This window comes from Rhinolophus sinicus, chromosome 17, assembly GCF_057876585.1.
Source record: "Rhinolophus sinicus isolate RSI-liver-muscle chromosome 17, RSI-T2T, whole genome shotgun sequence".
NCBI lineage: Eukaryota > Metazoa > Chordata > Mammalia > Chiroptera > Rhinolophidae > Rhinolophus > Rhinolophus sinicus.
Window position 1 is genome coordinate 1,398,070 of NC_142517.1, and position 25,467 is coordinate 1,423,536.

The window sequence follows — 25,467 nt, forward strand, 5'->3', positions numbered from 1 at the left end:
GCCTGAACTCCCCACACCTGACCGGAGAAGGCAGCTGTCCTTGAGGTTCTTTCTCTTAAAATTTATGCAAATTGTGCATTTGGAATAACAGCTCTCAGTATTAATATTTTTAAAATGGTAAGTTACACATCTAAATCCCAAGATCTTTGGGTTAAATTCATGCTTCAGGAGGAGATGGCTGTATTTATCCTGGTAACTGGTTTCCAGATCCCAGCTGGCACTTCCCTGTGTCAGCACTGAAAACCCCACCCCGTCCTGCGTAAACTTACAGGTGGGGAAGCGTATTAATGCTCCACCTTAAAACTCGGGTTCAGCTGTGACACACTTTTTATGCTTAAGAACTTTAATTGCCAAAGATACAAAAGACGAACATTTTTCTAACTTGCTGGTCTCCCCAATGTGCGACGCTTAGGGAGCCACGACACATCACACCTGTTACTCAGAGCCCTGCATCCTGGGCAGCCGCTGGCCGCGCGCGGCTCGGGTCTCCCGTGGGGCCAAGTCTCGGGCGCCCCGAGTTCCGGCTGCGCCGCGAGGACGGGGAGTAACGCCCCCACCTCCTCCCCAAACCTAGCCCCTGTTGGAAGGTAGTCGGGGCATCGATGTTCGATGTCTTCGGAGTCGGTGTCCGGCGCCCTGGGCCTGGCGTCAGCGACCCGCCCCTAAGGGCAGGGAGGCGGCGAGCGCGCCGCCCGTCGCGCCACGTGCAGTGGCCGCTTCAGCGACCGCAGCCTCTTCCTTCTCCACCCCTCCTCCTGGGGTCTTTAGAAGACCCCCCACCAGAATGACGTCGCGCAGCCCGCAGCCAGCGCCCTGCCACCCGCGCCGTCCTCCCTCGGACGCTCCTGCGGCCAGTGTGACGGCACAGGCGGCCGCTGCGTACCCACCCGGGCGCCTGCTGCCCAGAGTCCTGGGGAAACCAGGGCCCCACGGGAATTGGGGCAGCCGGGAGCGGCGTTAGCCCCACGAGGCGGCCGAGGGGCCGGGTGGCAGACCTCGGGGCCACAGCGCTCCCGCCGCGTCCCCCAAGCGCGCGCCGCCCGCCCGCCCGCCACTGCGCACGCGCTCCCCGCGCCCCGGAAGGGCTTCTGTGCCCGGCCGGCGACCCGGAAGCAGCCCCGGCTGCGGGCGGGAGGATACGAGCGCTTCGCAGGCGAGGCCGGACCGCACAGCTGTTACCCGGACGATGGCGGGGACGGCGCTCAAGAGGCTGATGGCCGAGTACAAACGTGAGTTCCGGGCCGGCGCGGAGCCCCGGGCGGCGCCGAGGCCGCGTCCCCGCGCCTCCTCCGGCCCCTCGTCCCGCCCTGGCTCGGCCTCCCTGTCCCTGTCCCCAGCCCTGGGCCCCGGTCCCCGTGCGCGGCTCCGAGAGGCCCTGGGCGCGCGGGCCGCCTGTGGGCGCCGTGCGGGCGCCGGGTGGCGGACTCTTCAGCCCCCGGAGCGGGCCCCTTCGTCCGCGGTCGCCTGCGAGCCGCGGGGTGTGCGGCCCGCACGTCCTCCCCGAGGCGTCGGCACCGCGCACGGAGAACTCGCAGGGCGGGCGGCCCGTTACTGCCGCGCTGGTCGGGAGGCGCGTCGGCGGCGACGTTCAGTCCCGTGGGCTCTTCCTTTCTGCCTCTGGCCCTGCCGGTAGTTTGGAGGCCGCCCTGACCCGCCTGCGTGAGGGGAGGGCAGCGCCCAGCCGCCCGCCGAGAAGTGGAGGAGCGCGTGGCGGGAAGCAGCGCTGCGAGGAGTGCGAGGGGGAGGTCAGGCCCTGGGTCTCTCTGCTGAGGAGCGCAGCGTTTCAGCAGGGCCGCCCGTCCCTCTTCCGAGGCGGTGCTCAGAAACCTGCTACGCCTTCTTGGCCGGTACAGTTTGTCCCGGTGGGGAGAGCAGAGGGAGAACGGGCCTCCCTCCGTCCGGCCAGCGGGATGCTCCCTGGGCCAGTTGCCGCGACGAGACCCGGCGCCGCTCTCAGCTGGAGGGGACAGCGTGGCAGCTCCTGGTGAGAGCGGACCCGGCGCCGCAGACCCGGGCTCAGGCCCTGCGCCTGCTGCCCCGGCGCTCTGACCTTGGCCTCGACCCTTGCTCTGACCTTGGCCTCGACCCTTAGCCTCTGCACTTGCCTCGCCTGGAAAGACTAACGCCTCACAAGAGACCTGATAATGTTAGATGTTGTTGTAGTTACACTGCACATGCCTTCAGAAGAAACTTGAAAATAAAGTAATGAGTTAATGAAAATAATTGCTAGATATGCACGCAGCTCAGTTTCCTACACCGTGTTGGTGGCACTGCGTGGGGAGAAGTGATTAGCAAACTGTGGCAGAGGCAGGCGCGATCAAACAATGTGAGCAATACTCTCCCTCGGGCCCTCGAGTAGGAACAGGTGCTTGCGGGAGACCTCGGAGTGAGGGGACACGGGGCGAGGTGGGGCCGTGGCCTCTGTCTCCCGGGAATCCTTCCGTTTCCTGCCACCCTGCTCTGTGCTCCTGTGTCTGGTTTAGTCTGTTTGGCCGTTTCTAGACCGCGAGTGAGTATTATCGTTCTCGTTTCTGTGGAGAAGGAATCTGTTAAGCCCCTTCTCGGGAATGAAGTTCAGGCTGCTGCTTCAGTCCAGTCTTTGTTTTGTTGAACTTGTATTTCCTAAGGATATTTGCATTGGCAAGGGTGGTTTTTCTCTTCACTTAAAGCTTCATCCATTATTTCAACCATGTTGTCAGTTTGCAGTAATGGAATGTATATAATATTTGACTTTCAAAGCTGTATCACAGAAGTGTATTATGTGTGTGTGTGTTAATATGTGGCACGTGGGAGTCTGTGCCGGCAGCAGTGTATTATGTGTGTGTGTGTTAATATGTGGCACGTGGGAGTCTGTGCCGGCAGCAGTGAATTATGTGTGTGTGTGTTAATATGTGGCACATGGGAGTCTGTGCCGGCAGCAGTGTATTATGTGTGTGTGTGTTAATATGTGGCACGTGGGAGTCTGTGCCGGCAGCAGTGTATTATGTGTGTGTGTGTTAATATGTGGCACGTGGGAGTCTGTGCCGGCAGCAGTGTATTATGTGTGTGTGTGTTAATATGTGGCACGTGGGAGTCTGTGCCGGCAGCAGTGTATTGTGTGTGTGTGTGTTAATATGTGGCACGTGGGAGTCTGTGCCGGCAGCAGTGTATTATGTGTGTGTGTGTTAATATGTGGCACGTGGGAGTCTGTGCCGGCAGCAGTGTATGACGTGTGTGTGTGTGTTAATATGTGGCACATGGGAGTCTGTGCCGGCAGCAGTGTATGACGTGTGTGTGTGTGTTAATATGTGGCACGTGGGAGTCTGTGCCGGCAGCAGTGTATGACGTGTGTGTGTGTGTTAATATGTGGCACGTGGGAGTCTGTGCCGGCAGCAGTGTATTGTGTGTGTGTGTGTTAATATGTGGCACGTGGGAGTCTGTGCCGGCAGCAGTGTATGACGTGTGTGTGTGTGTTAATATGTGGCACGTGGGAGTCTGTGCCGGCAGCACTGTATTATGTGTGTGTGTGTTAATATGTGGCACGTGGGAGTCTGTGCCGGCAGCAGTGTATTGTGTGTGTGTGTTAATATGTGGCACGTGGGAGTCTGTGCCGGCAGCAGTGTATTATGTGTGTGTGTGTTAATATGTGGCACGTGGGAGTCTGTGCCGGCAGCAGTGTATTATGTGTGTGTGTGTTAATATGTGGCACGTGGGAGTCTGTGCCGGCAGCACTGTATTATGTGTGTGTGTGTTAATATGTGGCACGTGGGAGTCTGTGCCGGCAGCAGTGTATTATGTGTGTGTGTGTTAATATGTGGCACGTGGGAGTCTGTGCCGGCAGCAGTGTATTATGTGTGTGTGTGTGTTAATATGTGGCACGTGGGAGTCTGTGCCGGCAGCAGTGTATTATGTGTGTGTGTGTTAATATGTGGCACGTGGGAGTCTGTGCCGGCAGCACTGTATTATGTGTGTGTGTGTTAATATGTGGCACGTGGGAGTCTGTGCCGGCAGCAGTGTATTGTGTGTGTGTGTTAATATGTGGCACGTGGGAGTCTGTGCCGGCAGCAGTGTATTATGTGTGTGTGTGTTAATATGTGGCACATGGGAGTCTGTGCCGGCAGCAGTGTATTATGTGTGTGTGTGTTAATATGTGGCACGTGGGAGTCTGTGCCGGCAGCACTGTATTATGTGTGTGTGTGTTAATATGTGGCACGTGGGAGTCTGTGCCGGCAGCAGTGTATTATGTGTGTGTGTGTTAATATGTGGCACGTGGGAGTCTGTGCCGGCAGCACTGTATTATGTGTGTGTGTGTTAATATGTGGCACGTGGGAGTCTGTGCCGGCAGCACTGTATTATGTGTGTGTGTGTTAATATGTGGCACGTGGGAGTCTGTGCCGGCAGCAGTGTATGACGTGTGTGTGTGTGTTAATATGTGGCACGTGGGAGTCTGTGCCGGCAGCACTGTATTATGTGTGTGTGTGTTAATATGTGGCACGTGGGAGTCTGTGCCGGCAGCAGTGTATTATGTGTGTGTGTGTTAATATGTGGCACGTGGGAGTCTGTGCCGGCAGCACTGTATTATGTGTGTGTGTGTTAATATGTGGCACGTGGGAGTCTGTGCCGGCAGCACTGTATTATGTGTGTGTATGTGTGTTAATATGTGGCACATGGGAGTCTGTGCCGGCAGCAGTGTATTATGTGTGTGTGTGTTAATATGTGGCACGTGGGAGTCTGTGCCGGCAGCACTGTATTATGTGTGTGTGTGTTAATATGTGGCACGTGGGAGTCTGTGCCGGCAGCACTGTATTATGTGTGTGTGTGTTAATATGTGGCACGTGGGAGTCTGTGCCGGCAGCAGTGTATGACGTGTGTGTATGTGTTAATATGTGGCACGTGGGAGTCTGTGTCGGCAGAAGTGTACACATGTCTCGAGATCTCTGTCCCCGCTTATGCAGTGGGACACCAGCCTAGGCTCTGCTGAGAAGGGACTTTGCAGATGTAATCGGCTACTAACTAGCTGACTTTAAGACAGGGCGATTATCCTGGATTATCGGGGTGCAACCCAGTAATCGCACGAGGCCCCAACACAGAAGGGGAAGGCAGGAGAGGTGAGGCGGGAGAGGAGGTCCTGAGGAGGGGGAGCCGGAAGAGGGGACAGGAGCTGAGGAAGGTGGGACCTGAGAACGGTCCCTGGCAGAGCAGCAGGAACCTGGACCTCATCCTACAGTGCGGGAACCGAATTCCGCCAACACCCCGAATGGACTTGGAGTGGCTGCCCTGCCAGCACCTTGACTGCTGCCTTGTGAGACTAAGCAGAGAACCGTCCTGCCCAGCCTCTGACACAGGAAGTGGGTCGCGAGGGGGTTGCTATAAGCCACTGAGTCTGTGGTGAGTTGTCATGTCAGCGATAGGGAATGAAGTCTGTTGTTGAGGGGTTTTGTTGTTGCTGTGTCTTAGTAACGTGCTCAAGTTCCATTTAGTGATTCTTGTCTTTTGTGTCTTAGCGTCTAGTTCGTCCTCCTACCACTCTGCAAGGTGGCACACCCACACAAACAGCTGCCCTGTGGCAGGGGCTTAGATAGGCGTGGCTAGGGTGAGGGCCAGGCGTGCTGTCCGTCCGTGGGCACCGTCGCAGGAGTGCAGTAGACCTTGGCTATGATTCTGTGCAGGCCCCCGCTTTTACAGGAAGTTGAGCAATGGAGAGGCAAAATGATTTGCTTCGGTTCTTAACACGAGAAAGGAGCCAGGTAAAGAACCCAGTGTTTTAAACGGATGCCTTGTTTTGATGTTTGTCTTCACTCATCAGCTGGCCTTTCCTAGGACGGCAGAGGTAGACTCGGGTCTGAGTGTCCTGGGGCTGCCCTAACAAAGTGCACCAGTGGGTGTCTTCACACGGCAGAAACGTGTTCTCTCACAGTTCTGGGGCCAGAAGTCCCACATCGAGGTGTCAGGAGGGCCGCTCTCCCTCTGAAGGCCCTGGGGAAAGGCCCTTCTCGCCTTTCTGGCTTCCGCTGGCTGCCACCATCCTTGGCATTCCTTGGCTTGTGGTGGTGTCACTCCGCTCTCTGCCTCTGTCTTCACGTGGCGTCTTCCTTCCTATAAAAGTGCCGGTCAGTGAATTAGGGCCACCCTAGTCCAGTGTGACCTCATTGGAACTTGAGTTCATCGTCAGGCCCCCATTTCCAGATGAGGTCACTGTCACAGATTCTGGGGGACATTAATGAACCCAGTGCAGTAGGAACCCCAAATTCACGTGTCTAAAACTGAGCCCCTACTCTTGCCGCACCAGTGTTGCTCCCCATCATCCCCATCTCAGTTGGTGGCAGTCGTTTGGGCTCCAAACCGTAGCTCCAGCCGGCTGCCACTGTCCTATCCAGGAGTAACCCGCTGTCCTACCCTCAGACTTGATCCCGAGTCCCACGCTGGCCCACACCAGTCCTCTGGCCTGGATGACGCAGCCCAGTCCCCACCGGTCTCCTGCTTCTGCTCTTCCGCACTTGGTTCTAGTCTTAACACAGCAGAAGCCGCCCTGCCCAGGACCCTTGGTGGCAGTAAAAACCAAAGTCCTTGCACCGACCTGCCGGACTCTGCCCTCTGCCTCCTGGACCTCCTCCGCTTCTCTGTCTGGCAGCCTCCTCTGCAGCCACTCTTGTCTGCGCCTGGGCACTTCCTTTCCTTGGATGTTTTCATCACGTGTGTCCTGCTCCCCTGGAGAAGCCATCCCAGAACCACCAAACTCAAGCTGGCCTTCCTGTCACTGTCATCTTTCCCTGTCATTAACCCTTTAGCTTTTTAAAACATTTTGTGAAGTGTATATGTAAAAGTGTAAAACATATACATATTCTATATGTGAAAGTGTAAAATGAACGTCTGTACTCAAGACACCCAGTTTGAGCAAGAACATTAAATGACTTAGAAATCTTTGTGTGTCTTCCGACCGCCACCAGAACTCAGGGCCGCTGAATTTTGTGTAAATCGCTCTTGACTTTTTTTCATGGTTTAACCACTTAATATACCTCTAAACATTGTTTTTGTACTAATAGAAATGGAATTGCACCGTATGTGTGCTGCGAATTGACTCTTTTGTTCAGCTGTGTTTCTGAGGTTCGTTGATGTTGAAGCATACTCGTATGTCTGGAGTTCATTTTCACTCTGAGTAGTGTTTCATTTTATGGATAAGCCAGAATGTATCATTGCGTTCTTGATGGGCATGTCGGTTACTTTCAGTTTTGGATCGTCATACCGATACCGCTGCGAGGGGCATTTGGTGCCCAGCTGCAGGGTGTAACGCTGGCACTGTCAGCTCTCCTGGTTCTCAGGGTGTTGTTCCCACATACGTTGCATTGAATGTTCTCGAACACCTTGGTTGTGCAGGGCTCTGTTTTCACCAACCCGCTGGGTGTGACATGGTTCCCTGTTTTGATTTGTATAGCAGGGTTATGAATGAAGTTCACGTCCGTCATGTTTATAGGCCGTTGGTGCTTTTTCCTTTGTGAAATGTCTGTTCATGTCTTTGACCAAATTTCCATAGGGTGGTTTGTCTTTTTATTGATTGATGGGCGTCCTTCATGGGTTCCCTACCCTTTTATGTATCCCTAGTCCTTTGTTGGTTGCATGTGTTAGTTACGTTTTCCCTCTTTGTGATGTGTTTTTTCAGCCTTGGTGGTGTCTTTTATCCCCAGCCACCTTTTTTTTCAGAAAAGCACTTTTACTGAGGTTTATTTGCCATACAATAGGCTAAGATATTTAAAGTGTGCATCCGAGGAGATCTGAGGAACACACACCTCCGTGACACCATCACCACATTCAGGAATGACCCTCCCCACGCCCTCCGAAACTTCCTCCTGCCTCTTTGTAAGCCAGTCCTCCTCTTCCTCCTGCGCCCTCAGGTCCCAGGCAACAACTGGTCTGTTTTCGGTCACTGTAGGTGTTTTGTATTTTTTGTCAGCAGACTCCCGTCATTCAGCGTCATTGTATCGAGATGATCCATCCCAGCTGTCAGCATACACAGTTGTCTCTTATGACCCATTGTATTTCTGTGCTATCAGGTGTAACATCTCTTTCATTTCTGATTTTGAGTGCTCCTTTCTCTTTGTCAATTTTTTCAAAGAACCAGCTTAGTTTCATTGTTCTTTCCTATTGTGTTTTTAGTCTCTTTCATTCATTTCTCCTCAAATTTTTATTTCCTTCATTTCTTCTTTTTCTAGTTCTTGGAGGTATGAAGTTAGGTTGTTTCTCTGACACTTTCCTTGTTTCTTGAGGTAGGCATTTATTGCTACGAACTTCCCTCTTAGCATTGCTTGTGCTGCGTCCCATAAGTTTTGGTATGTTACATTTCCATTTGTCTCGGTAGTTTTTTATTTCTTCTTTGACCCAATGGTTGTTCAGCAACATGTTGTTTAATCTCCATGTACGAGGTCTGACAATTAAGTTTGCGAACTCATCCTGGAAAAAGTGCTGCACACCTCACTGCTGAATATCACTATAGTCACCTTGGAAGTGCTCCCCTTGGGAAGCTATGCACCGGCTCCAGCACCTAGTCCACCCTTCAAAGCAATTTTGGAACTCTTTTTCTGGAATGGCCATCAGAGCTGTCATCTTATTACCCTTGACGTCTGAATGTCATCAAAATGTCTTCCTTTCAATATTTCCTTTATCTTCAGGTAAAGAAAGAAGTCACTGGGGGCCAGATCAGGTGAGTAGGGAGGGTGTTCCAATACAGTTATTTGTTTACTGACTAAAAACCCCCTCACAGACAGTGCCGTGTGAGCTGGTGCATTGTCGTGATGCAAGAGCCATGAATTGTTGGCGGAAAGTTCAGGTTGTCTAACTTTTTCACGCAGCCTTTTCAGCACTTCCAAATAGTAAATTTGATTAGCTGTTTGTCCAGTTGGTACAAATTCATAATGAATAATCCCTTTGATATGAAAAAAAGGTTCTCAACAGCACTGCAACAAGTTCACAAACTTCATTGTGAGACCTCGTATTTATAAATTTTCCAGTTTTCTTCATGTGATTGATTCCTGGTTTTATACCACGGGGGTCAGAAAGATGCCTGATATGATTTCAAACCTTAGATTTATGAAGACTTGTTTTGTGGCCTGACATATGCTCTATCTTGGAAATGTTCCATGTGCACAGTGTGGCTTTGGATGGAATGTTATGTAAATATCTGTTAAGTTCATCTGTTTCAGGCCGATGTTTCCTTATTGATTTTCTATCTGGATAATCAATCCACTGATGTGAGTGGGGTATTGAAACTCCCTGCTGTTCTTGTATTGCTGTCTGTTTCTCCCTTTAGGTCTGCTAATATTTGCTTTGTATACTCATATTCAGGTGGTCCTATGGAGGGTGCATAAAATTTACAAATGTTGTATCTTCTTGTTGGGTTGACCTCTTTATCGTTACATAACTCTTTTCTTTGTCTCTTTACCATCTTTGTTTTAAAGTCTATTTTATCTGATCTAAACATAGCTACTCCAGCTTTCTTTTGGTTTTCATTTGCATGGAATATCTTTTTCCATCCCTTCACTTTCTGTCTGTGTGTCCTTACATCTAAAATGTGTCTGTTTCAGGAAGCATATAGGTGAGTCTTGATTTTTTTTATGCATTCGGCCACTCTGTGTCTTTTGATTGGTGAATTTAGCCCATTTTCATTTAAGGTGATTACTGACAGCCACGTGCTTATTGCCCTTCTGTTAATTGTTTACTGGGGGGGGGCTGTTTTTGTAGTTTCCCTCTGTTCCTGTCTTCTCTTGCTCTTTTCCTTTGTGGTCTGATGCCTTTCTTTAGTGGTATGTTTATATGCCTTTCTCTTTACCTTTCGTGTCTTTACTATATAGGTGGTTACCACGAGGCTTATATGTAATCACTTAGATCTATAACAGTCTATTTAAACTTAGTAACTAAGTTTGATCCCACCGTAAAGCTCAGCATTACTACTCTCCTCGCCCCCAGTTTTCTGTATTTGAGGTCATATTTCACATCTTTTTATCTTGCGTATCCCTTAACTAATTACTGTAATCATAGTTATTTTAACTGCTTCTGTCTTTTAACCTTCATACTAGTTTTGTAAGTGATTAATCCAATACTTTTACTATATGTTTACTTTTCCAATGAGATTTATTCTTTCATGTGTTCTTGTTACTAATTAGTGTCCTTTTTCTCATATTAAGAAGTACCTTTGATATATCTTGTAAGGCCATTTAGTGGTGATGAACTCCTTTAGCTTTCGCTTGTCTGGTGAACTATCCTTCAAGTCTGATTGATAACTTTGCTGGGTAGAGTATTCTTGACTGGCAGTTTTATTTTTCTTTCAGCACTTTGAATACGAGTGTGCAGTGACACTCCTTTCTGGCCAGCAGTTTATGCTGAGCAATCTGACAGTCTTATGGGGGTTCCCTTGTGTATAACACGTTGTTCTTTTTTTGCTGCTTCATAGATTCTCTCCTTGTCTTTCACTTTTGGCTCTTTAATTGTAATATGTCTCGGTGTGGGTCTCCTTGGGTTCATTTTACTTGGAACTCTCTGGGCTTCCTGGATCTGGATGTCTGTTCCCCGGTTAGGGAGGTTTTCGGCCATTATTTCTTCAAGTAACATCTCCACCCCTTTCTCTTCTCCTTCTGGGAGCCACATCATGAGAATGTTAGTCTGTTTGATGTTGTTCTAAACGTTCCTTAAACTTTCACCACTTCCTTTCATTCTCCCCTAAGTCCCTTAACCTTTCCTCCCTTTCTCTCATTCTCTTTCCTTTTTGCGGCTCTGACTAGGTGAGTTCCACGGCCTTGTCTTCAAGTTCACGCGTCCTATCTTCTGCTCCATCTAGTCTGCCCCTGAAACCCTCTGGTGTATTTTTCAGTCACACTAGTGTTTTTAGCTCTGTGACTTCTATTTGCCACTTTCTTATACTTCTCATGTCTTGGTTGAAGATCTTTACTCATCCATCCTTCCCCCCAGTTCCGTGAGCATCTCTATGACCACTGCTTTGCACTCGTTGTCAGGTGGATGACTTATCTCTGTTTCATTAAGGCTTTTCTTGTTCTTTCATCTGCAACATATTCCTCTGTTCACTTACTTGACCCTCTGTGTTGGTTTCTATGCAGTAGATGAAACAACTACTTCTCCCGTCTTAAAGGTGTGGCCTCGTGTAGGAGGTGAACCTGTCGTTCAACTCTGCCTCCGCTCTTGGTTGTCTCACAAAGCTCTGCCCTTGTCCAAGCAGCCTGTTCTGTTTTTAATAGCTCCCAGCGACTGAGGATGTGACAAGATCTGTCATTGTCCCCAAGAGGAGGATCTCAGCACCTAGATTTGGGCTGACTGGAAGCCAGACCATCAGGCAGCAGCTTTCTAAAGGGTGCACATATACCCAGCCTGGGGGACCACAGGCGTGAGCCCCACTGGCCACCAGAGCCAGGTGATCTAGAGGTGTCCCCTGGGCGGCAGTCATAGAGCTTGGGGCTATGACGAGTTTACAAGCTCTTCTGGGTGATACTGGTGAGCTGGAGCAAGGCAGAGGGAGAGCGCCAAGATGGCACCCCAGCCTGTGTTCCTGGAGAGCACGTGTGCCCAACTGGAGCCTGCCCCGCAGGCCCAAGCTCCGGCCACGCAGAGCCACGTCCTTCCCAGAAAGATGGGGGTGTGCCTCAGTCCGCTGTCTGCAGTGCCCCGGGGGGTATGCTGCCAGGAATCATCTCTCCAGTTGCCACTGTCCTGTGGGATCCAGGAATGCAAGATTCCCCCCGCCCCTGTCCCCCCCTCTGCCCCCCTCCGCCCCCCTGCAACCACAGCAAGGCAGTCAAGGGGCTGCCCTTTGCAGCCACAAAACCCGGAGTCCCGGACGTGTGTAAAGCTGTCCTCCAGGAGACGGGCACTGGAGCCCCGCAGAGGGTGAGCGGGGAGCCAGGGCCGGCCTTCTCGGGTCTCTGGGCAGGGTTGCAGTCAGCCCGAGATGCGGCTCGTTGGGAGGCTGCCCCATGCAGTCAGGTGATGGGCCAGCAGACCTCACAGAGATACCACACTCCTGGGTCTGTGCCACTTGCTCTGCTCTGGGGGTTGGAGCTGCTGAAGAACTCGGTCTCCATTGGTCACAGCCCTGTGGGACCCATGGGTGTGAGCCCGACGGGCCCAGAGCCAGGTGATGTGGAGGTGTCACCTGGCAGCAGTCACAAAATCGGGATGCCACACCAGGGTGTGAACTCTGTTCTGGGTGACACCGATTATTACACTCCCATGACACCGGGAATGCAAGCCCTTTGGCCTCTAGAGCCAGGTGAACAAGAGGCATCCCTTAGGCGGCAGCTGCAGAAATCGGGGCACCAGACGTAAGGCTCCCTTCCAGGAGAGCCTGGTCTTTGAGCTCGGAGGAGGGAGAGGTGAAGGTGGTGCCCCCGCTCTGTGTCCCGGGGTGTCCCTGCAGGCTCCTGGATGTTGTGCAGGTCAGGACAAGCAGGGGAGCCCCCCTCACTTTAAGTCTGCGCCAATGGCTGGGCCTGAGCTGGGCCTGGACGTGTGAGTCCCAGTGCGGTGGTTGTTCAGATGGCCAGAGTCTGGTGGGTATCGGGACGTGGACCCCTGGGTTTTCAAAGTTAGATGTTTTGGGGGCTCGTTTCCCAAGTGTAGGTCTCAAAAGTTGGGGATCCCAATGTGGGGTTCGAGCCCTCACTTGTCAGGGAGAAGCTCGGGGTGTGAGTCCCACTCTGGCTATGGGTCCCAGCGCTGGGGGCGGAATTAATGATGAGATGTGTCCCAGCTCCTCTGGCCGTTTTCCTCCCACGTGGCCGATTTGTCTTCATTGCTCAGCCAGCCTTTCGGGTTTTTCTAAAGAGGAAATTGATCCATATGTAGCTATAAACTCAGCGTGTCTGCTCTGGGCAGTGAGTTCAGCATCTTTCTATGTCACCATCTTCTTGTGGTTTCAATTCTCATTTCCCTAATGACGGTGATATTGAGTGTCATTTCAAGTGCTTATATGCCATCCGTGTGTCTTTTTTTAATGACAATGTCTTGAGATTTCTGCTCATTTTTTAATTGTGTTTATTGTATTAAGTTGTAAAAGTTCTTCATACAATGTGGCCTCTCCTGCGGCCTCTCTTCTGGGCTGTCTGCTCCCCATGTCCTCACATGGTTGTCCCTTTGCGTGTGTCTGTGTCCTACTCTCCTTATAAGGACACCAGTCGGATTGCATTAGGGCCCACCCCAGTCACCTCACTGAACCTGAATCACCTCGTGAGAGACCTTAGTTCACACACTTTTCTCCACTGGGCATTTTCGTTTGCCGTGTCCTGGGGCTCCTTCTGTACCGGTGCATAGAGGCGGCTGTCACTCCTTTTCAGAGCTGCACAGTATTCTGTTGACAGTGGACTGGTCCCCTGTGGATAGCATTTGGGTCGGTTCCAGGTTTTTGCTATTGCATGTGGGTTATGCATGTGTCTTTTCTTATTTTTACCAGTGTATCTGTGGGATACAGTCTGAGACATGGGATTTCCGGGTCAAAGGTTAAATTTATATTTCATTTTATGTGCCAGCTATTTTTTTAAGGCACTATTTAAAAAATATATTTTTAACAAATTAGCATTTTCAAGGAATCAGTGGCATGGTCTTTGCAAATTTCTCTGATAGTGTTAAGATTTCGTTTCTCATTTTGAAGTTGCTTTTCTCCGTCGGTCTGAAACTATACGGGGGGTGGGTGGTGGTGGTGTGTGTGTGTGTGTGTGTGTGTGTGTGTGTGTGTGTGTGTGCGCGCGCAGGCCAGCAGCATCCGTCCATCTGGAGGACTCGTGACTAATTCCTACCGACCAGTAGATGCCGCTGTTGGACAGGATGCTGGGGGGATGGCTGCCGGATGGCGATGGGCTCCCCCTTTGCCGCTCCCTGAAAGGAGAGGTGGCACAGAGGGAAGGTAAAGGAGCAGCTCCGCAGTGAAGAAGAACGCCATCCTCTTGGTGTGATCTCCTCCTCAGGTTCCATGACAAGGATGAGCGTCATTGTTTCTCTGTGTTGCTCTTAGGCACCACACCCCCTTTCCCACTAACGCTGGACCCCCACCTGCCACCCTTAGCAGTTCATAAGTCATCTGCTCTAATCTGTTGCTTATTTTTTTGTTCTTAAAAAAGGGTGACCTGACTTTAGACACACAAGCCAGGCTAGATTTCAGATGATTGGGTGTATAAAGCCTAGTGAGTTGGGTCCCGGGCTTCCTTCTCAGTCTAGTACCGTGAGGAGAGGTGGGGAGCGGCTGAGACAGTCAGGGTGCGTCTCGCCAGCTGGGGTCTCGCCTTCCTGGTACCTGACCTCATTTGCACTGGCCCCTCCCTCCTTGACGTACTTACTGCCCTGGGTCTTAGGGACCAACACTAGCTGTCCTCCCTCACGGGCCAGCCCTCCTGTCCCCTGTTGTTTCCCCCTTCTCGGTGTTAGCATGCCCTTGGGGACAGACTTGGCTCTCCTGTCCCTTTCCTTGTTCCCCGGGTCGGGGTTTCCCCACAGGTTATTGGCATTTGGAGTGAGATCATTTTTCCTTGTGTAGGACTTGTTTATGGCAGAAAGTTAGGTATTCCTGGTCGCTGCCTACTAGGTGGCAGTCCCATTCCCCAGTCACTGTGAAACCTGAAAACAACACCCTGTCTTTCCAAATGTCCCGGGGAAACTGCGCTAGTGTCCCATCAGGCCTCGGGGCTTCAGGCTCTCAGACGCCTGCCGGTCGTCCCTGCTGCATGTCTGCGCCCTGACTCTCAGCCCTCGCATGTTTGAACCAGAACTGCCCTTTCCATCCCAGCAAGGGCGCCAGCGTCCACTTGGCTGTGTGGACCCTCGTGTGTCTTCACGCACACCTGCACCGCGTCAGCGAGCTGCCACCTCTGCTGCCGGGGGGCCGTCTCCGCATGCCTCCCCACTCCATCCAAGGCTGCATCTCCCCTGCCGGGACTGTCGCAGTCACAACTTTTCAAATTGTTTGTTAGCTCAAAATACAACCGGCACAGTGCAGGGAAAGACATGCTCAGCTCAGGGAGCTCGCAGAGCGTTACCACCCTGGGCAGCGGGGGGCTGCCCACCCCCAGAACCCACAGTGTGGTGTGGGGCCCGTCCTCACGGGAGACTCTCCTCCTTGTTTTGCTTTGTTTTTCCACCCTAGCGTGTGTTCGTAATCACTGTAGTTTAGCCTTGCCTGTTTCCTGATGCGTGTCCTCTGTCAGTGTAATTGTATATTCTGTGTCGTGTGTGTTCTATACTTGTGTATATGTGCATGTATACAGTGTGGTATGTATTGTTTAGATCTAGGTTTTTTTGTACAATGTAGTAATGTGTGTGGTTGTGTGTCATTTTTTTCATTTTTGTTCCATTGTGTGAATATACCACAATTTATATATACCAGCTTATGTACTATTGATAGCTGTGTGGGTTATTTCCCTTTTTTGTCCATTAAGAATAAGGCTGCTATAAATATGCAGCATGTACACAATGGAATATTATTCAACCATAAAAAAGAATGGAATCTTGCCATTTGTGATGACATGGAAGGACCTTGAAAGGTATTATGCTCAATGAAATTAGTCAGAGACAGATACTGTGTGGCCTCATTTATATGTGGAATCTTAAAACAAAACAAAACAAACAACAAAAAACCAAACTCGCAGATACAGAGAACAGATCCGTGGCTGTAGACGAGGGTGGGGGCAGATGCAATGGGGGACGGGGTCACAAGGTACGACGTCCAGGTATAGTCAGTCAGTCATGCAGAGGTGCAGCATGGGGACTGGAGGTACAGTGCTGTGCTGTGTGTGTGTGTGTGTGAGCTGCTGAGACAGTCGGCCTTGGCAGTTGTCATCCCCAGAGACACGTTTGTAACTGAGTGTGTTGTTGGATGTTAGCTGGCCCTGGTGTGGTCATCATTTTGTGACATTACAAATATCAGCTCACTGTGTTGTGCCCCCGAAGCTAATACACTGCTCTGTCATTTGTGTCGCAATTAAACAAAAAGAACCCACCTCCAGTGTCGCCTCCCTAGCAAGGCCTTGACCACCCCGCCCATCCTGTCACTTGATCACGTTCATCACTTTACTCATCAGTATTGGAAGCGATCTTTTTATTTATGTTCCCTTGTTTATTACCTTTCTGGGTTTAGTTTGCATTTCCCACGGTTAATGAGGTGGATATCTTGTTGTATGCTTATTGGCCACTTAGATATATAGACTTACAGATGTGGATCTATCTATCTGGTGTGTGTGTGTGTGTGTGTGTGTGTGTGTGTGTGTGTGTGTGTGTGTGTGTGTAATGCCTGTTCAAGTCTTGTGCTTGGTTTTCCTTTGGGTGGTTTTCTATATTTTTATAGAAGTTCTTTAGAAGTTCAGATATTAGCCGTTTGTTGGTTAATACCTGTTGCAAATATCATCTTCTTCTGAGGCTCTCCTTTATATTCTCTTAGAGCTGTCTTTTGAATATTTAAAAAAAAAATGTCTCTTGATGTCAGAAGTTCTTAATTTTATCAGTGTTTTCCTTGATGGTTAGTGCTTTTGGTTATTAGCTTTATTATTAGTCCTATTTAAGAGATCTTTATAACTATGGACATGAAGATATTCTTCTGTTTTATCTTGTAGGAGAGTTGTTTTACATTTCATAAAACTGAAATTAATTTTTGGGTCAGCTTTACTGTGATAAAATTTACACACAGTAAAATGTGCCAGTTTCAAATACACTGTTCTTTGCACTTTGACAAATGTGTGCTGCTGTATACCCTCCAGACAGTCATGACACAACAGGTTCCCTTGTGCGGTCCCCTCCCACTTCCCCGTGGCCCTGCCACGTCTGATTTGCTGTCTGTTACTGTGGTGGTGCTTTTTCTAGAGTTTCACATAAATAGGCTTCTTTCACTTAGCACAGGGCTTTGAGAGTAATCCGTGTTGTTCCTTTCCTGCCAAGTGGTCTTCCATTGTGTGTGCAGGTCACACTTCGTCACTGACCAGCGGGTGGACACTTGGGTTGGTCCCACTGTAGGGCTGTTATGAATCAAGTTGTGACTGTGGGGACATAAGTTTTCATTTCTCTTGGGTAGAGATCCACCAGTAGAATTGCGGGGTCCAGGTAAGTACAAGATGTGATCGATCGAAAGGTACAGTGGATGTTTAAATAAAAAAAGTTTATTACAGTAAAAGACACATTGCCATTAATCCCCTTAAAATACACCCCCTTGCTTCAAACACACTTATCCCATCATTCTTGCCACTTTCTGAGCCAGTTCTGGAAGTCCTGTTTCGTGAGTGGCATTCCTTCATCCTCCATTATGACAACATTCCGGGTCACACATCGCTTCTGGTACGACAGTTTCTGTCAAATAAAAACATCACAGTGTGTCCTCATCCACTTTATTCACCGGATCTGGCACTGTGTGACTTCTGGCTCTTCCCCAAAGTCAAAATGACCATGAAAGGTAAACGTTTTGAATCGATTCAGGACATGGAGGCAGCCACGACAGCACAACTAAAGACACTCACGAAAGAGGACTTCCAGAACTGCTTCAGAAAGTGGCAAGAAGGACGGGAAAAGTGTGTTTGAAGTGAGGGGGAGGATTTTGAGGAGGATTAATGGCGATGTGTCTTTTACTGTCGTAAAATTTTTTATATTAAAACACTCACCGTATCTTTTGATCACGTCTCATATGTGTTTAAACTATTTTTGGTAGGAGTGGTCACATTGGCTAATAAAGGGTCACCAGACCATTTTGCATTTGTACCAATGATGCATGGGAGATCCAGTTGCTAAGTTCATCATCATTTGGTATTGTCAGTCTACCTGTATTTTTATTGTGTTCCCCGAAAATAAGACCTAGCTCTACCATCAGCTCTAATGCGTCTTTTGGAGCAAAATTAATATAAGACCCGGTATTATATTACATTATATTGTATTATACCTGGTCTTATATTAAAATAAGACTGGGTCTTATATTAATGTTTGCTCCAAAAGACACATTAGAGTTGATGGTCTGGCTAGGTCTTATTTTCGGGGAAACATGGTAGTGCTAAAGGTGTATGGCCATCTTTTTGTGGTTTTAATTTTCATTGCCCTTGTGACTCACAACGTTGAGCATCTTTTCATGTGTTCATGTGCCATCCAGGTCTGCCTTGGTGATGGGTCTGTTCACATCATCTGCCCTGTTTAGACCTACGCTTCTGTGTGTCTCCTTTACTTTCACACAACGACCACACTCACAGCACGTCTGACACCAGATGTGTGGGTGTTTTCCCTACGGGGCAGTTCTGTGACACCAGCTGGGCGTCCTACAATTTAACTCAATTCTGACACCACCTACCCGGAGATAGTGTCAGATCCCACGGGCTGAGGGCTCAGTCCCACAAGACTGCCTCCTTCCCCGTCAGGTGCCCCCGCAAGTTCAGGTGGTCACCTGTGCTTCTCATTGATGGGTTGTAAATCGGAGGTTGCCGTGACCCTTGCCTTGGCTCAGTGAACTAGCTAGAGCTGCACAGAACTCAGGAAAAACAGTTTACCAGTTAGTAGGAAAGGACAGAGTAAAGGATACAGATAAACAGCTCCCTGAGCCCCGTACTGTTGGGATGTTACGGAGGCTTCCTCTCGTAGGCATGATGGACCATCACCTCCATCTCCAGCCCCTCTGCCCTCTGGAGGGTGGGGGCGGGGCTGAGTGGTCCCAGCTTCTAATCAGGGCTTGGTTCTGGTGACAGCCCTCATCCAGGAGCCACCCAGAGTCCCCCCTCATTGGGATAAAGGAGGCGACCAGTGCTCTTACCACTTAGGACATTCCAAGGGTTTTAGGAGCTCTATGCCAGGAGCTTGGGACAGAGGCCCATATATATATATTTTCTATTATGTCACATGTCCCTTCTCCCGTTTTCTTACAAATTTTGATTTTTGTATATATTTTGATTTTTGAAATAAGGCAAAAATTTCCTTTTTCTGGTCTAAAGATGAGCATCATTTGTGGAAAAGACTGTCCTGTGGCCCGGTGGCTTGGCTCTGCATTGTGTGGGTCATTTCTGAGCGCTCCATTCTGTTCCGCTGCCTCAGGTAACTGTGCTAGCGTCACACCGCCCCGCCCGTCCGCGTACTGTGGCTTCAGAGTAAGTCTCGAGGGCCCTTAGAGTTCTGCCTTCCTCTTTGTAAAAATTAGTGTCGTTTGCATTTTCACTTATCTTTTGAAATGTCCTGTCAAATTCAGACCAGAAAACCTGTGGGGATTTTGGCTGAGGTTGCATTGAATGTACAGATTGGGTTTATGGAGGATTAGTAACTATAATACTGTTTTTACCCTTGAACGTGATACATTCTGTTTATTAAGGTCTTTTACTGCTGTTACAGATCTTGCAGAAGTTTTAAAGAACTTATTTTTACAGTTCTCTTCTAACTTGCTAATATATAGAAATACAACTCAGTTATGTACCGGGGGTGCCAAAAAAATGTATACACGTGGACACTTTGGTCATCATTGCTGAAGCAGTAGTTTGCCATAATCAGAAGTGTCTGGATGCTGATGGTAACCACTTTGAGCACCTCTTGTAACTGCACAAATCAAACATGACTTGTATCCATCTTTTGTTATCGGTATATATCGAGTATTACAATTTTAATACAGTTTTTTCCTTTCTTAATATGTGTATACGTTTTTTGGCTCCCTCTGTATATATTGACCTATTCAGCAGCGTTGGCAAAGTGCCTTTTTCTAATACTTTACCTTTAGGTTCTTTGGACTTCTATGTATGTTGGTGCAGCGTCTGTGTATAATGCCTTGTTTCTCTCTTCCAATCCTATGCCTGTGTTTTTGGGGCGGGGATTTGATAATTTTGTGTCTTCCAAGAACCAGCTTTTGGTCTGGATCATGTCTGTGTGTGTTTCTCATCTCAGTAACTCCCCACACTGGGCCACGCAGGCTGTGCGTTTGCGCCCTGCTCCCTCACTCCTGTGCTGTCGCCCTGTGGCCCACGACTCGGCATCTTCTGCTCTTCCCTCTGCACATTGGGTCACAGGGTGGGTTTCATTTTGGAGTCTTCCATGTAACAACTAGGAGGCCAAATGACATTTCCTGGTGGCAGTTTTGAAGTGGCAGAGTGGGGCGTCTAGTCTTTCGACAACTGCTGATCTTGCATTACTGAGGAGTGCTGCAGCTGACTGCGTCTTCCTACGTGTACCTCCAGGGCTGAGGTCTTGTAGTCTGGGGACCGTGCGCACGTCTGGGGGGTGTTGGAGGCGGGAGCTTCAGGTACTTGTTACAGTGTTGAGCTTCAGGATTCAGGAGTCTCAGCGCCGTATCTCTAGTTTGTCTCAAAGTGACACGGGATACCTTTCCATTGGAAAAAAATACACTGTGTTTGATTTATGAGCTTTAATCAAAATAACCAGTAGGAGTATTTTGGGAAGACAAGTTAACCCCTTTTGTTTGTCTTTTCATTTGTAAATGGAAAGGGTTTCTAGTTTCTGGTCTAAAGAACTGATCACATAGTTTTTGTCAGAATTGTAACTGGAGCGGGCATTCTCTTTGGACAAAGAATTTTAATCCGTTAATATGTATGCCATGTAATTTATAGTCTTATACACTCATTACAGGTAGTTTGTTAAAATGCCAACATAATGTTCATTCTGTTTCATAATGGCTTTACTTTTTAATTTTGTAGAATTAACACTGAATCCCCCAGAAGGAATTGTGGCAGGTGAGGTACTAAAGTTAATTAACCTTTTTATAATTTACTTCTAATTGCCAAAGTTGCCTTCAGATTTACAATGTGGACATTTTTCTTTTCCTGCAGGCCCCATGAATGAAGAGAATTTTTTTGAATGGGAGGCATTGATCATGTAAGTCAATCATACGTGTTACTAGCTTTTCAGACTTTACTGGAAATTAGACGCATGCACAACGTTCAGCAGCGCAGCTTTGCTCGAAGTGTTGATTAGAAAATAAAAGCTAAATGCATCTCTTACATTTAGTTCTTCTCTAGTCTTTTAATCTGAAGGCAGAAAACAACACGGACATTTTTCCAAAAGAAATGAAAATGTTTCCTTAGCACCAGTAAAAAGGTTTAGTGAGTATTATTTATTTGTAGAGTTTCAAAAGAACAAATTTTGAACGTCGTGTGGCTGTGCTGGGTTAACCCCAAACGGTACGGGTGGCTTTGGCTTCGGGAAGTCCCTGAGAAACTGAGGCTGTGAGGTGGGAGAGGCTCCTGGGGGGTGGGGAGGTGGGGGGGGGGTGCAGCTTGGGCCTCCGCCCCACCTGTGCACCAGGACTTGCCTTCTCCGGCCCTCTGCTGTTTCCTGTGTGCCCATCTGGCCCTCCATTGTCCTGGCCCCCGAGACGTGCTCAGCTCCTCTAAGATGAGCAGTGTGGTTCCTGGGTCCATTCTATAAAGATCGGGACTGAATTTCATGATGCTTCACATGTAGTGGTGTTGCTTGGAAAGAAACAGATGGACCTCTGATTCTAGAGTGTTCTGTGGCCGCTAGGACCCAGGCGCTCCATCTGTCTGCTTTTTGGCTGTTCTTAGACTTTGTGTATTTCAGCAAAATGTGGTTAGGTCACATGGAGGGAGTTGAAGTTTATCATCAGCCTGTCAGTCTTATCCTAAGTGAAATGAGATCGCTAATTAGCTAGAAAGTTTACACGTTGGACGATGTGCTCTGGTGGGGAGGGCCTGGAGGAAGCGTGATGTTTACTGCATCAAGTGTGAATCCTGGTTTGAGGGTGTAATTTTAAACAGCATCAGAATTTGCCCAGTGCTAATATCACAGAGTCCTAATATTTACATTAGTCTGAGAAACAGATTGCTGCCAAATGTTGTCTGTGGAGGTTAGATTAACATGTCAAAACTGATGGGTTTCTTTGATAAGCAAAGTATTGTTGGTAATAGTCCCCAGCACACACTGCCCAGGGGAGCACAGCACGCCTGCCCGTCACTCCTGGCTGTCTGCGCTCTCACTGCCAGCTGCTCTTCCAGTCTCAGTGTCCTGGCCTGGGGATGTCTTTGCAGCCTGGGTCGGTGTTGAATACGGTCTTGTGTCTTTCACGCCTGACGCAGTTCCAGTTGGACGGTGAGCTGGTCTGTGGTGTCCTGCTCTCATGGAGCATGGCTCCGTGCACGCATGTTAGCTAGAGCTCTTGTTGTTGTGAAAGAAACGAGATCACAGCACGTGGACTTGACTTGTAACCTGCCTTTTTCCATTTAATTAGTCATGTACGTTCCTTGTTGACACGGATGCGTGCGCAGCAGGCCTGGTCTGGTCGGAGGCAGGTTGTTGGGTGGCCTTTCTGGTGCAGAGGCCGGGGGGGGGGGGGGGGGGGGCGCCTGACAGGTTGTCTCTCTGGGGGATAACGGCTCAGGCAGCCACAGCAGACGACTGAGAAGCCCTTCACGGGACACACGAGCCCTCCACTGTGGTTTTCAAAGTGTTTCTGGTTAATAATCTGTTAGGGTAACTAGTACTAATTTTAGATAAACAGTATAAAATTAAACCAATATTTTGAAAACCTGTCTTAAAAAGTCATTAGAGCTATTTTTTAGTAGAGCACGTCTATGTTTGAATAAGGCTTTTGCTTTAGTGTGGAATTCCCCTGCTTCAGGATCTGGTGAGTTTGTGGGTTTTGGTCCTGTTCCAGGCCCTTTCACAAACAAGAGGCCGCTCACCAGCGTACTGCAAACATCCATTAAGGACTTAAGTGTCCTCCTGTCAGTTCAGCTCACCCTGCCGTTCTAGCAGACAGCTGGCGGAGTCTCACTCCTAGGGATAGCTTTACTTTTCTTTCTTTTTATTCCTTGACTTGCTGAGTTTCTTCTGTACCCTAGTGTTTATAAAAGCCCTGTTTCCGGGGTTTGCAGCTCTGCTTAGGGCCTCCATCTCTTCTCTGCTGGGCCGGGAAGAAAACACCTTTTCTCATATTTGAACAACAAATACCGAGTTCCTGTTCTCTTAGGGCCTTTTTCCGCATGCGGCCACCGGCATGTCAGGTGACCCCCAACCACCATCCTGAAAGTCGAGATTCGGGGACACGGGTCGGAGCTCAGATTAATGAGCAAGGGAGAACCAAACAAGGGAGTGCCACGGCCTGCTCTCTGACGGAAAGGGATAAAGAACTCTAATGACTATGGGCTGAGCTGAGGAGCTGGGGCTTGGGACCTGGCAGGAAAGGGCTGGGGCTTCCGTCAGACTGAGGGAGGGCCGCCGGGGCTGTATGGCTGGCGTGGCTTTATGGTCTTGGGCGGTCACGCTGCCTCTTTGAGCTTCACATACTTGGATCAATGCAAACAAAGAGGTTCAGTATCCTTTCAGACATGGCTTCACGTCCCGTCTCTGGCCGGGTCTCTGGCCGGGTCTCTGGCCAGGCCTGCGTGACCTCGCTGGCCCTGGCTGTGGTGTGGGGAGCTGTCCAAGGTCCTTTACTGCGGAGGGCGGATGCGCTCTTCCGGTGGAGACATCGTTGGTAGGTCCCAGGGGGCCCTGCGGTGCACAGCGGCTGTTTATCCTGTGGCCAGAAAAGGTATGAAGTCCCGTGGCATTTTGCTGCCCCATTTCTGGACTGCCCCAGTGGTGACCTCCCTGCCTGGTCCATGGCCTAGCTGCTGTTCCCTGTGCAGACCAGGAGGACCTGTCAGCTGTGGTGGAATGAGAAGGGCGTCCCCATCCTGAATGGTCGGGAACCCTCAGCTGACACCTCTGTGTTACTGTGGCATGTTTGGGTTCCAGCTGGGTTATGAGCGTGGGCACGGGTTCCCAGGCTGTGGCTTCAGGACTGTTGGCTTACGCTAGGTGCGAACACCACGGTCATAGCAGCCACCTTTTGTCAGAATTCTCTATGAAGTTTGCGTAATTGCTGAGCCCATTGAGGGCACTTTAAATACAGTGCAAATATATTTGATTTAAAGTTTTCAGAAATGTCTATATTGTGAGAAAATGAGGGTATCACTGGAGATTCCTGGGGATTCCTGGACAGACCTAATCCTGGAGACGATGGGATGAAAGCACGTGTGTGCTGCTGCCTTGATTTCCCAAAACGGAGGCGTCCGCCCGTTTCCTTCCCACAGTTCTCCGCGTTGGTCTGGGTGTCAGAATCACCTGGGGTGCTGAGGACAACAAAAGGAGAAACGCAACGAAACCAGTACCTGGGCCTTCCCCGCAGAGCTGCCTGAGGCAGGGCTGCTGCCGCGTGGGTGGAGAGCACCGCGTGCCCGACCAAGGAAAGGGACACGAGGCACTTCCGTCCATCACAGCTCCCAGCAGTCCGCGGTGTCCCACAGAGGGCGCAGGCCTGTGGAGAGCAGGGCCCCTGCTGGCCAGTTTCTGTGCCAGGTCCCCTTTCGGGCATGCAGCTGCTCCTGCTGTCCGCTGGGCACAGCCAGGGTCCTGAGGGCTTCACGGCACGGCATGGCGCGGCACAGCTGCTGTCCTGGCCTTCTCGAGTGCTCACGCGTGAGGGACGGCAGCGGCGTGCGGCTTTTCCCAAACTGGAGCAGAGATCCCAGGAGGCTGATGGCCCCTCCTGGCCTGCGGGTGCTCTGGTGGGCTCTGCCGCGCCAGGTGGTGGGGACCCCTCCCTGGAAGGGGGCGTCTTTATGAAGCAGTGTGCCTTTCTTTTTCATGCTTCACGTGGTAATATCTTGGGAGAATAACCGTCCCTAGTAATCCAGTTGAAGTGCTGATGGATGGGTTTACAGTCCTCCATTATTTAAACCCTGTCGTATTCATGTCAGAGACATTTCGTCCGTGTGCTGTGACATTTGCAAAAGAGAAACAGCAGAAACAGCTTCAGCACCTGCCTGCCGCAGCTGGGGCCGTGCGGGTGGGGGCAGCTCGCTGCAGCTGGCGCATGGCTTCCACGGGGCGCTCTGCTGCCAGTCCGCTTCCGTGTGCAGGCCCGTGGGCTTCGTTTGTTACCCACATGTGTGTCAGTATGAACAGCAATGAGAAACGGTTTTTCACTTGCTTTTCTGCGATCCCCATCGGCTCTCAAGGGACCGGTGCTCATGGACAGTGTGGCATCTGGCTGCTGGTGGCTGTGGGCGGAGGCTGTCGGGCAGCGTCCTTGTGGAGGTTGGGGGCGCCGTGCATCACATCAGTCAGGCCCCCGTGAACCAGTGGCCAGCTCGAAGCAAGCCCTCCGTCTGGAGTGCAGCGTGGTTACTTTGCTTTAATACTCGTCTCAGCAAGTAAACGAATACTTTGTCAGAGCTCTGAAGTAATGCAGGCCATTACGTGAACCAGTAAGATGGAAAGGAATTTTTAGGCTTTGAAGAATTTGTATTTGCCTCAGACAACTGTGTTTTTGTTTCTGTTCTTCTTCTTCTATAGTTTTTCCCTGAAGATTTTGAGATGAGGCCTTATTTAGTGAGGGAGAAGTGAGGCTGTCACTTCTTTATTGCCTGGAGTATGGCACTAAAACTGGTCCAAAAATAATACTCATTACGTCTCCTTGTCTTGGTTCAGGAATTTACTCGATAGCGTTTTCCATCAGGTCAGCTGGCTCGCTGCCGCATGCGT

At 49.9% G+C, this 25,467-nt stretch overlaps 1 protein-coding gene across 1 annotated transcript in view; it reads left to right on the forward strand.

Annotated features, from left to right (window-relative positions):
- Positions 1-1,012: 1,012 nt before the first annotated feature.
- The window catches only part of UBE2G2 (ubiquitin conjugating enzyme E2 G2), a 35,336-nt gene continuing 10,881 nt past the window's right edge, over positions 1,013-25,467 (forward strand). Inside the window, exons 1-3 of the mRNA XM_074324132.2 lie at positions 1,013-1,229; positions 20,616-20,651; positions 20,748-20,793. Coding sequence (XP_074180233.1) covers positions 1,187-1,229; positions 20,616-20,651; positions 20,748-20,793 — 125 coding nt within the window. The 5' untranslated portion in view covers positions 1,013-1,186. The remainder of the gene's footprint in view (positions 1,230-20,615; positions 20,652-20,747; positions 20,794-25,467) is intronic.